This window comes from Struthio camelus, chromosome W (assembly GCF_040807025.1).
Source record: "Struthio camelus isolate bStrCam1 chromosome W, bStrCam1.hap1, whole genome shotgun sequence".
NCBI classification, from domain to species: domain Eukaryota; kingdom Metazoa; phylum Chordata; class Aves; order Struthioniformes; family Struthionidae; genus Struthio; species Struthio camelus.
This window is the reverse complement of record NC_090981.1, coordinates 14550446-14563750: the sequence shown is the minus strand read 5'-3', so window position 1 is coordinate 14563750 and position 13305 is coordinate 14550446. Positions and strand designations below refer to the sequence as shown.

General features: G+C 39.2%; 1 protein-coding gene across 1 annotated transcript; it reads right to left on the bottom strand.

The window, feature by feature from the left end:
* Positions 1-1223: 1223 nt before the first annotated feature.
* Positions 1224-8909, bottom strand: LOC104139701 (N-alpha-acetyltransferase 35, NatC auxiliary subunit-like). Its single transcript, XM_068925914.1, has 8 exons — positions 8786-8909; positions 7708-7741; positions 6086-6200; positions 4885-4948; positions 4547-4560; positions 3700-3867; positions 2881-2947; positions 1224-1255 (listed from the first exon to the last, which is right to left on the bottom strand). Exons 1-8 carry the CDS (start codon positions 8907-8909, stop codon positions 1224-1226), a joined length of 618 nt encoding a protein of 205 aa, XP_068782015.1.
* Between the last annotated feature and the right edge of the window lie 4396 nt (positions 8910-13305).

Below are 13305 nucleotides of genomic sequence, written 5' to 3'. Positions count from 1 at the left end.
GCGGGGAGGTTGGACGAGATGATCTCCAGAGGTCCCTTCCAACCTAAACGATTCTGTGGGTCTGGGGGCCCAGGTTGTTTTCTCCTCAATCCCCCCAGTTAGGGTGAAGGATGAGAAGAGGAGTAGATGGATTCACCAAGTAAACAACTGCCTGTGCTGCTGGTACTGGCAACAGGGCTTTGGTTTCTATGACCATGGGACCCCATTTGAAGATTGGCAACTGACTGGGAGAGGTGGGATCCACCTCACTAAGTGGTGAACGTCTGTCTCCGCCAACAGGCTGGTCAACCTGGTAAGGAGGGCTTTAAACTAGGAAAGATGGGGGAAGGGGAGAGTTATAGAGACCACCCAGACAGCAAAACGCAGCTCAAGTGGGGATACCTCCAGCAAGTGCATGCAGCCAAGGAAGTTAGCTTGAGCAGGGGGGGGCTGGACTAGATGATCTCCAGAGGTCCCTTCCAACCTCAACCATTCTATGATTCTGTGAAATGATATGAACATTTTATACTGTAAACTGTGGCAAAGGAATGTTAGACTTCTTTAGCATCACATGATATGCTTGTATAAGAGCCAGAAATTGTTTGCTTTCTGTGTCCCAGTCCACTGTTTTCTACTCCATCATCATTCCATCTCACCACTAATAAAGGAACTATTAACCCATTTAGAAAAGTCTGAAGAGATCTACATCATTAGCTAGAACGCAGACTACCAACGTCTTACACAAACCATTACGACAGTTCTTCAAAAAACATAATTTACTGACAGAAAATCCCTGCAGTTTTCACAGTGAATAATTTACTTATTACTTTAAATGACGGTACAACAAAGTAACATCTTGAGCTGGGTGCCTCTGGGGAGAGACCTCAAACAAAGAAATTCTAGAGTAATTATACTCCTTACAGTCTTATTTCCCCGCCTGCCAGTGACACACTCTTCCACTCTTCTTTATCGAGTTGGTGGTCTCTTTCCTTTTGATTGGTTCACCTGTACATCCCAAGATGGCTGCTATGTTCCTGCTTCGCAGTGCCTTATCTTATCCGAAGGTTAACCGTTGCCTTCTGTTCATTGGTCTGTATTTTTGAGAGCTGGTTCTAGCTGGTTTTGCAGTCACATACTCAGCAGTGAGTTTCGAGTTCATTTACAATTCAGTCCTGCAGCCTGCAGGCTTCATCTACTTTAGGCACTAGTGCTAAGCTGGGCTAGAGCTAAATTAGCTCCCTTTTCTAACAGTCATCTTCCACATCTTTTAGCATACCTGAAAAAGTTAGGAATAACTCTCATCTTATAACTGTATTGTAGATACACCTACACCACTTAGTGGAAAAAAGTTGGGGGTTAAATTAAGCTTTTTAAACACCCATTAGCTAAAGACTAAACAATAAAAAAAATTGTCACCAGAGATGGTGGGGATTTCTTGCAAGAGTAAGTATATCAGAGTATAGACTGATTGATCCAAAGCTAAAGTGTTCTAATAATTCTCTAAAAATAAGTCAATGGAAAGCCCCAATACTATCAAAAATAGTGCATATAAAGGCTAATATCTTCACATTCAGCTTTTTCATTCATAGCTTTAGAACCACTGGATTGTTTTTAACTCAGAAAAAATTTGTTTAAATCACAAGTAATTCCATGACAAGCAGAATTCAAGAAGTCCACTTTCTAATGGCTTGTATCTCAGTACTGGATTATGCCATGCCTAGTAAGGAAAAACCCAGACTTTCCAGCTGGCACATCTTAATGCCTGAAAAACAGAATAGAGACTTTAAAAAACCAAAATGAAACAAGAACCAAACAAAACAAAAACAGCTAAACCTTTTCTTCAAAGAAAAGTAATCTGGTCTTTTACCAAGTGTCCCAGTCCATAGCAGAGGAGCGCCCACACCAATTAAAGGACATTTTGGAAAAACTGATTATTTTCCTCAGGACTTACCAAATATAAAAGAATTGGGTTCGTTTAGGCAGTATAGGGTTACAATACTCGGATCAATACATTTACAAATAATATAACTTTACTAATTTCAGTTAAACAATCAATACAAACATATAGTAACTATACAATGGTAAACAGTCAAGACAAACATACAATGGTATTTAGTGGAAGCTTCCAGGAAAAACAACAACAAAGCAAATAAGGTTTCACAGTAAATAAAATTATGAACGATGTCGATGCGTCTATATAAAAAAAGAGAAGGTGTGCAGGGGGGCGGGGGAGAGGGGGATTGCCCTGATCAGGCCATGCTGGGCAGGCATGCTAATCCCCAGGAACAAAGCCCATAGTGGTTAACTTACAACACCTCGCGCAGCTGCTCAGGGGTGGTGGACTCCGGTGGGCTTGCCCTGGTCTGGCGTCCCGTACCAGGAGGGAGTGGAGGGGGAGGCACTGAAGGAGCACTTGTCTTCCTATCTGGTGCTGTCCCACAGCCACGCTCCTTCTCGGTTCTTCTCTTCTTTCTTCGGTTACCACCACCACCACCACCACCACCACCAACTCCAGCAGCCCCCAGAAACCCTCCATAGCACCAGCAGCCGCCTTTTATAGCCAAGGTCCAATTGTGGGCGTAGTCATGCTGAACCTGGTTTCTGCCTCCATTCTGGAAAGTTCCCAGTGATGGACAGCCAGGGACCCTAGTAACATGTGACCTCTCCTCGCCAATGAGTTTAAATGGACACTGGTGGGAATCCCCATCAGGGCTGGGCAGTCTGATGGGGGTCAAATAAAGGTTAACTGCAAACCCCAACACCAAGCCATCAATTTTCATAAGACTAATAGAAAACATAACATCTGATTCCTATTGAGTCATCAAATTTAGCTGAAAGTAACTGACATGCTCAAAAGAGAAACACACTAACGGACAGACGCATACAAAGCACAAATTGTACCTGTAACTCTAAGAACTGTCACGCTGTTAGCCATTTTAAATCCATAAATCATCGACTGAAAGACTTCCTAAAAAATAAAAATTGGAGAAGTGAGTTTTAATGAAATATATAAAGTAATAATTACAGCTTTAAGGTGTTTTTTTTTTTTAACTACACCAAGCATAAAACAGAAGTTCAGTTTTATATCCTGCACCACTGAACACACCCATGGTTTGGGTGACTGTCCTGCATAAATCCAGCTTGGGGTAACTATTTTCTGCATATATCCTTAATGCCAGTATGCCCTTCAACAGCTGTATCATAATTCATATCTAGTATTGTCCTATCAAAATGTTTTAAGAACTACATATGGAAAGTACTATTTAATCAATTTTAGATATAGTCAGTCAGAAATGACTTGTCCAAGGTCACAGGGCACAGAAAACTAGGCTCTCATTCCACTGCTAGAATAATATGTTAGACAAAAGACAAATCATGCTCACCTGAAGTAGAAAATTCAAAATTAAACAAAATACCCCATACATAAACACAATTCCAAGTTGTTAGCAACAAGATTTGCGTTATTTCTCAATTAGAATATTTAAGTGGCTCAAATATTCATGTAAAATACAGAAAAGAGTATGTAAAATCTTTATTGAAGAAAACTGCATTTTAAAGAGATATTAAGTTTAATAGCTCGTTTAGAAAGATGAACCGTTTCTCTTATATTACGCTCCAATCAAACAGTATTAAATTTCTCTAATACTCCTTTTTTATTTGTGTTAAGGAGCCTACATATATAGTGTTGCATATTTAACCATAGGATATACTGAAACATACCTCCTCAAAAACAGCTGCTTTGTTAACTTTTTCTCTGGCAATATCACAGATTTTTAGGATACCCAGAGCAAAAGCCTTCATAGCAGGATTTTCTATGAAGTCTGGATTATGAATATAAAGGCAAGTGAATACCGTCTGTGCCAAGGAATGCCCCTCTAACCATGTTATCTAGGGAAAAGAAAATTAAATGCTTTACTTTTGAGAGACAAATACTCATTTTTATATCTCCATTCTTCCTCTATCTTACCTTGCTTCAGTGAGTCTTTGAGGAAGTCCATATCATGACAACCTTCTATCTAGCAAAAAGGACCAGATAACATCTCTCGCCCTTTAACCTTTCTCCATTTGCTGACTGTGGAAGGCAGTAAGTTACTAAACCCTAAACACTGTCAAATCTCGATGTTGGGTAAACCTCCTCCACAAAATTCAGTTACTAGCTCTGATCTTTGTAGCTTAGACGTGACATTAAGCTATCAGATCATTATGTTTGTAAGCTTCCTCTACACAAATAAGGAATCAAAAATGTGAGTATGAAACAATTCAGCAGTAATCTGCATCTTCTTTTCTACATTTCATACTTTCTTTTTCACAATCCCCTCTTACTTTCCTACTGCTATAAACTACAGAGAAAGCTTCAGTAATTTAAAATATGATTTCTAGCTTGAAATATCATGAAACAGTAGAATCAGATTTCTAACACGACCAAAGTTCCTTTAAAAAAAAAAAAGTAACTGACAATTTAGATATTTCCTTTCTACTTCAAAATGCCCTTGTAAGCTCAAAGCAAGTCAAGATTTGCTGTAAAGAAATGAGAAATGGAGTGCTATAGGTTACTGTGCAGAAAAACCACACAGAAAAACCCTAATATGCAGCAGGTAATCAAGATATCATACACATCAAAAAAATCAAAAATTCTATAACCTTTCTACATTATTCAAATGCTACCAATTTCCCCCGAATGATTTCTTAGAAGAAAAAAAATTACATAATGTCAAAATTATGACATCTTATAATATCCACTAAATGCAAATTAAAATACGAAGTACATTTTTTCTGCTCAATGGATCATTTTTCTTGAGTTCTTCTTCTGCTTTTTTTTTTAAATGCATTTTTTTACTGGGTTAAGGGATTGCATTTTGGAAGCATAAACATTAAACATTAAGAGAAGTTTAATTCTTATCAAACAACATGTATCCATTATTCCTATCAACTTAGGTAAAGCCAGATCCTTTATTTTAATGGTCCCATCCTTAGAAAAGGAAGGGAAAAAAAACCAATAGGCAAAATGCAAATTATTTGTATAATAACAAAGAAGTTACAATTTGATTAAGACTTCAGATTATTTGTATTCCACTAACTTCACTGATCAGCTTCATAATCTGTCTCAAGAATTCTGAAAGTTTGCTTTTGCATCATAATGCTGAACACGTAAAGGCATTGACCAAAACACAGAGCTATTCAAAGGGAAAGCTGGAATAAAATTTCTGATTTATGAGTAGCCTATAAAAGTTTAAAATCAGTTAAATTGACAACACTTAAAGTCACAAAAAAACATGTACAGTCACACACAAAAAAAAAACCCCAACCTCAAACAAGGAATAATATGTAGCACCCATTCTTTGAAGGCAACTTTTTATATTGCAACTGCTTGTACAGAGTTCTCCTGCCTTCAAGGTCAGGACCAAAAAGGCAGCTACCCTACTTCTTTCATTTTATTTGTTCAACATATGCAAGTCTGCATCAAGAATTAAAAGGCTATTATTTTAAAAAGGCTTCTCTTCTAATCCACTCAAATTACCACTGTAAAAAAGATTTTTCTCTCTGAGTGCATTATTTTTTCCAAAGTAACAGATGTAGAGTCTTTCAACTTCCCTTCACCAATTCATTTTGACCATGCATCAGAAGTTAATCATTACTGTCAATAGCTACCCTGTAATCTTTTGTTAAATTAGTTGGCTTCTGTTCAATGCTAATGAACTGACAGTCACATTAAAAAGAGTTACTTTACAGCTTTTGTACAGAAGTTGGTTTCCCTTCAGCTGAAAGAAGGGTTAACCAATACATCTTCATATCAAAGACATATTTTAGGGAAGCCTGGGATGACTTATAACACCATTTCTGAAATGTATTTATGGTATTAATACCTAACAAATTTACAGTACTTTTAATTGGGAGAATTAGTGATGAAGTAGGGTACAAAGAAGGAAAAGACCTCAAGCATTTCTTAGCTATCCAAAATAAAAAGGGAAAAAACAATTTTATGTAAAGATTGAAAACATTCATTATGCTGAATTGTGCTCAACTATAATTTGATTAAATTATATATTTTTACAGACAGTGAAAAGGCAAAAACAGGGAAGGAAAAAAAAAAAAGCCACACATGAACCTTGATAGCTTGCTCAAAGTTAATAACCTTTCTATTAACTTGGTTTCCAATCATACCAGCATCCATCTTGGGACCCATCATTTCAATTGTAGAGATGTCTTCAAAAAGGCCAAAACTAAGGACACCAATACAAAAAAAGTTTCAAATTAAGAATTCTTTTATACAAAACTATCTTCATATACTGATGTAAAAGAGCATATGAGGGCAAACTGAGTACGCTGTATTCTGACTATAAACAATAAGCTAAGATTTTTGAACATTACTATTGATCTTGAGAGGGCATAGGTTTCAAGAGTTTGAGGTTCTCTCAAAAAGTATCTGAAAAATGAGATGCCTAAAATTAAGAGAAAATTCTTAGTCTTTTTTTAGCTGAAGAACGTTCCTCAGTCAAATATCCCATTACTAAATCTGCATGTGTTTGTGTTTATATACCTCGTAAAACATAACATCTTTTTAGAAACCTGAGATTATGTAACATGATAAACTGATATTAACTGAACAATCTGTTCTTTATTATACTACACCCAAAGAAACAAGAAAGATATGTTCCCCACAAATTAATGACAATATACACATTACACAACTAATAATAATACATATCAAACACACCAACTTTGCTTAAAATGGGCAGTTTAAGAAAATTGACACAGCAAAAACCCAGCACATGACAATATATTCTATTGTAGCCATGAAGTATATAAAATTTTGCAGGAGAGCCATCCAATGAAGGCAGACCTGCAAAAGAAGGGAAACTGCCTCTCTTGGCATATGTGATACTCAGCAGATCTGTTGCACAAGCCTTTACTACATAAAAAGGTTATTGCAAAATGCACATTCTAATTCTTTAAAGTATCTTTATTGGGAAAGGCACTTATGTATGAAATTGTATCTTGAAAACATACTTTGATTCTACTGAGTAAACTACTTGGTGACATCCTCACACAAATGTTTTAAGCAAGCTTGCATTTAATAATGTGGTTCTGTTTTCTGAGCTATTAGTCTTAAATCAGCAATTTTTTTCTTTTGCAGGTCAACACATCCACATAGCTAAACAAGTTCCTTTTTCTTTAAAATATGAAATGAGATTAGAATTTTTAATAAATTCTGCAAGATTTTAGCACATGCTTTTTAAGTAGACTTTTTCTTAATCTGTAGAACATTCACAGCTTCTATTTTGGCATGGCATTTTAGAGTTAGGTTAAACTGTGGACTGTTTATTCTAAACTTGCAAGTGACATTTAAGGTAATTGAATGAAAAGCTTGGAGTGTTTCTTGTCTTTTTGTGTAAAAGTATGCCTATGTAAAATAGTTCAGCAGGTTCATCAGTTTCAACACAACTGATGATTAGATGTACTATAAAATTCTAACGTTTGTATTAAAACTATTAACTGAAAATGCAATCATACTGGCACTACAAAAAATGTTCAGCATTCATACAGCTGCATCATATATGTACTGCTAAGGATGAGTGTTATTCTGAATTACTTTGTTTTAGCTGTTTTATTTAAAATAGATGTTTAAAAAAAGCTTAGTTGGTACTCAATGACTTGTTCATTAGTAAGCATTAGTACATACACACTAATCCTATCTAAAAAGCAGAACTATCCCAATAGCGTACTTACAGCTTGTCACGAAGGAGTTCTCCTAATTTCAGTTTTACAAAGGAACAGAACAGGATAAATAATTACAATCATCCTTCTAAAGCAACTTTTCCAAGATAAGTCATATTGCTCACCAAACTGTCTTATGCTAGAAGAGCACAAGATGTGGGAAGCAGGCCAGGCATTTCTACTCCACCTTTATTTGCTTTTTCTTAAAGCACTTTCAAAATTGAAAGACTAAAAACCAGTTCTTCACAGTCTTTCCTCTGCCCTCTCCATTATTCCAGCAGTTGAAGTTTTAAAATTACCAAACAGTAGCATCTGAATAGCCTGGAACACAGGACAGCAGTTTTCAGGCTCCTTTATGCAGACATCTACTTTTTTCCAGGGGAGATGTTTATTGAAAAGCTTGCTTTTCCTCATTGTTTTTCATGGAGCATTTAGACGTACTTCATGGGTATACAAACCATAAATCATTAATATAAGGGAATCCTTCAGTGGTATAGGGAATTGTGTTTATTGTGTAACTTACTGTGTGTGGTAACTGTCAGAATAAACTAACACTAAGTAATAACTAATAACAACATTAGTTAGTAAAGGCACTGTTTAAAGGAAAGCAACTGTTTCCCAGTGACTTGGATGCATATCATCTCCTCAGAAGCTCAGCTTTGCTTCAAAGATGAAAAATGATGCACTGACCAATTAAATGAACAAAGCATTGGGTCCTACAGATCCAAAAAAGTTACAGAAAAAGTAGATTGCTGATTCTGCATGGATGAATGAGGTTTCCATTTAGGGGAAGAGAGGGGGGAAAATCTTTGCAAAGAAAAGAAAACCAGAATGGAAAAAAGCACAAGGAAAAAAAAAGCACAACTTTACTAAAAGTAGGATATTTATCTAATCTGGAAGAGGAAGCAAGGTGTTGCTCTTCTGATATTCCCAATCTCACAGTAATTTAACACAGGCAAACCCAGAATCAATGTGGTCCATTCAAGTGGAGCTTGAACCAGGGTCAAACTTTTGCCTAAAAGATCTCAACATCTCTGCTCAGTCCTCCAAAGGATTCCAATTTTCTCAAAATGCAAGTAGTACAACTCACCTCTACAAGGCTCTTCAAAATCCTGAGTTATATCTATCCAGCTTGTATTACTCTTTTTCATCTTGTCAGGTATACTGAGTTCCCATCCTGAATCACCATCTTCTACCAAAGCTTTCATAACCATGATATTGCACCTTTAAATCTGTATCAGAGACACTGCACATTATGAACAAGTTACAAAAAATGCTTCATAGGAATAAATGTGAGGGTTTTTTTCAATAATCAGGGGAGAAATGGAAACAAACAAATTTGATTTCATTTAAACAGCTACTGTTAAGTACAACCAGCCCAAAAACCTTATTCCTAAAAAGTCTTACGAAAAATTGTTTTCTTATTCACAGTTTTCCCTCAACTTGTAGGTTATAAGTCCTCAAAAGCTAAGGACAGCAAAACTGTAGGAGTAGAGAGCCATAAGAAAACATGCACAGTCAATGTGGAAATAAAACAGAAAACAATCTCAAAAAAAATCCTCCTTTACAAGAAAAGTAAGTATCACAATTTAATTTTTTGATGTCTTGCACTAGTAGAAATATGCATTTCTTCCCACTGCTGTGTGAAAGGCACTAAAAAGTGGGAACTGTAAAAACTGACCACACAACTTTGTTATGTGCACAAAGTATATCAAAACAAATTTGTGAAAATGAGTGTATTTCCTCAGACTTCTTCAGCTGAAAGTAATATCTAGATTACCACAGCAATATTAAGCAATTCCAGTCTGGAATATAATTTTTAAACTAACTGCACTGAGTAATTATTTCTAACTGATTTTATGCTTTCACAAATTCATGACAGGTGAAGCAGCCCTGAAAAAATTTTACATTTTGTCACTTAGTCTGAATTTGAGATATAAGCAACACCAACTCTCATCATATTTTGTTGGGGATCCTGGAAGAGACTCCATCAATCACACAGAACGAGCCCTGAGAGCTTTAAACAGCTTAATCAAAGAAAACATTGAAGCTTTAAACAAAGGCCTCAATTATATTAGACCTCCCAAGCATAGAACAATTAGCAAAAAGGAGGGGAACTGTGGGGATTGAAGGCACGAACCTTGCGTGTAGTGAAGCAAGATTGTTTATTTCATATTCCATCCTCTCTTATATACCTTATTATGTGAGAACATACACCTTATTATGTGAGAATACAGCTGTGTTTACAGATTAAAGTTACTTTGCTACATTGCTACAAGCCGCGCTCTGCATCGAGATTATCTTCCCTCTCTCACGTCCTTGCCCTGGTTTCAATATCTGCACTCGGATAGCTCACGCGCCCCCGTCCGTCTTGGCACTGACACAAGTCTTCATGTCAGGCGCACTTTCCCAGGGCTTCTGGCACTGAGAGAATACTTGCTGCTCCTAATTGTCTTCCGGTACGCATCGCCCCTGACAGGGAACCAAAAACAAATAGATTTTAGACAACTCATCTAGAAGTCCATCTCCGTAAACAATACTCAGTTTCCCCTCTGCTCATGTCAATACTTCACTAGTTCTCAAATGACCACAGAAACTGACAGTCTCAATAGGCTAGGATGAGGAAATATGTGGAAAGCTAATTAAGAGAGTAGCGACCACGCTTTAAAATTAGAGCCGGCAAAGGCAGCCACTCTCGGACTTCCTTTCCTCGTGTACCACCTGTCCTCGTTTCCCAGCACTGCCTCGACCCCCGGCAGGGCCGGGGCCCACACACCCCCGCCCTGACCAACGGCCCCCTGCAGCTCACCGCACCCTATTCAACAGACAGGAGCAAGTGGGTAGCCTTCCCCCCCCCCCCTCAGCCAGGCACCGGGCACAGCACTCCGCGGAGGGCACAGGGTCACCGCTGACAGGCCGGGTGGAGCCCCCACCCCACCGCAGGGGAAGGGGCAGTGCGGTACCTGCCTGCCCTGCCGTGGGCACCAGGCTCGCAAGCACGCTCCCTTCATTCACGGGGCTGGCTCTGCTCAGAGGCGAGGCGGGACAGGTGGCGGGGGCGCGAGGGACAGCTGTTACACCCGCCGCACGTGCCCATTGCCTCACCCATCATATCACCTGTGCCGCGCGTCGGACCCACTTCCTCCTGCCCTCGGAGCACGCCTGGGCCGCTGCCGCGCAGACCTGCCGGGAGCCCGACGCCGGTCCCGGCCTCAAGGTCAGGTACACGTGCCACAGGGTGCTCCCGCGCCCCTTCCCCTCTGTGGGAGCGTGCCTCCTCCCAAAGACGCGCATCCACGCACCTCTGGTACTGGTCCGCAGGGAGGGTGGGGAATGGAGGGTAGTGCGTGGCACGTACTGCGACAGTTGGAACCATTGCGAGAAAGGCAGGTGGTAAAGGTACCCTGTGGCCGTTAGGCACGCGGGATTTCCTGGCTGCTGCTGCTGCTGGTGCTGCGAGCGTCTGGGTCCTGGTCCTGGTCCTGGTCCTAGTCCTAGTCCTAGTCCTGGAGGCGGGGCTAAATCCTGGCGGCGATGGCTCCGCTGCCCCCGGTGCTGGTGAAGATGCCCTGAGTGAAGATCACAGCAGCTCTGGGCACCCACTCTAGGAGAGGCTGGGGCAAGCCCAGAGGAGAGCAGCGAGAACCCTCCGCCCCCCAGACCGCGGTGCCTGAGGACATGCTGGCTCCGACTAGGAAAAAGATGACTGAGGAGGGATCTGATGTGCTCCAGCAAGTGAAGGCTGTTGTGAAGAGGGCAGTAGGAATCCACTGCCCTCACCGTCTCCCTGGCGAGGTTACCAAGAAACTGGCTCAACTCCTGGCTACAGGACTACAGGTTAGGGATTAGGAGAATTTTTTTTGGCTAGTAGAGCACCTAGAAAATGCTGCTTAACAAGGCCAGAGAATCTCTTTTGAGGAATTTTTATGACAGTTCAGGTGAACTGTTGCCATTGATGCTCTCGTTTTCTCTAGTTTGTCTCTGTGGGGATCTCAGGCCTTCTCAGCTCTGTGTTTCTGTGATCCAGTATCTTGCATCTCTTTTTCTGGTGGTTGTTTGCACCCTAGCATGAGTTAGTCTTGTGAGGCTGTAATGGTTTTTGGTTTTGATGGTGGTGTGCTGAGCTGGCCAGTAGGCAGTATGGTGCAGTCGCATTGGTAGTCCTGATGGTTTTGCCAAATTTGATTTGCCAAATTGAAAACAGGCTTGAGGCAGTTTTTTCTGTCTAGTGTTTCCTCTCATACCTTTCACTCCTGCCATTTTTATGAAACATATCTAGCAGAGTTTATATAACTGTTTCTCTGTGGAGTTCACTCAGATATTTTGATGATCCACTATTTTTGCCAGTGAGGAAACTAGCTGACACTTAATAAGATGCCTTAGGGAACCATACTTTTAGAGCTATTTATAGTGGATTTAATCTTTAATGTTCTTTCAGAATGCATAAATTGAATGCTTTCAGTGTTTCTGACAAACATCACCAGTGTAAAAGACAGCTGTTAGTATGCTTTGCTAACCAAGTAAACTAGCTTAAGTAGCTTTTGCCTCTAGAATTATGACAAAGTAGTTAAATTTAAAATTGAAATGCTAACTTCATCTGTCACCCTTCTATCTAAAAGAACATGTTCCAAGTACAGAATACTTGTCACAAGTAAAAGGAGAAAACTTAGGTGATGCCACTGGTTTAACAGGAACTCACACAAACTTATGTGAAAGAATTATGTCTTTAGTTCAAGGGCTGTTGATATGCCTGGTGGTTCATAGCTGTGCTGTAGTTATACTAACTTCCTAACAAGATATACAACTCTATGTAATATAAATCTTTTAATGATCTCAAGGTTATGGCCACAGAGTATGTCATTCATTGTCCAAACCTTGCTAATGGGTTGAGGAAACCTGGTGGTAGTTAAACATCTGTAAACAAAAACTAGTTATATCTATTTTCCTCTGATACAGAACACAGTGGTGCCTGGACCAGCACTGCTCTCTAGAAAGAATGCTGAGTTTCTGGGGAATTCAGTCTTTAATTTCTTCAAGAGAGAAAGACTCTAGCCCATACAATAATCTGTAATGATCATCTAGCTACCAAATTAATAAAACAATTCAGTATTTAATGAAAAATTCTGTGAAGGTAATATGTTTGAAATTTGTCACAGATACTTCCTTTAACAAATACCTATTTATGTTTCTGCCCAGGTTGAATAGTAACAACTATGAGCTGGCTTTTGTGAAGTGATCGTGGTGATCTCAGTCCAGTTCTCAGTAGACCAATGAATGCATCATAATTGACTGGAATCAATTATAACTTCTCTTGGCAAAAATACCTGGAGTAAAAAATGAACACTAGATTGGTCACTTGTGTGTGAAATGACCATAGCAGTTTAAGAAGCTTCCACGTGTTCACTGCAGTAACCCCTAAGCTGTTTTGTTTCAAGAACATCAAAGCACTCGTTTTACCTGATATGATACAATGAAGTGCACTGACAGAGCACTGTGAAGTATTGATCTGACTTCTGATGTGAGTGAGGTTCACATACAAACATGCAAAGAAATAAAATCTCTTATTTTTTCCTTAGATTTCCCACATACACTCACTTTTGTTCACCTTCC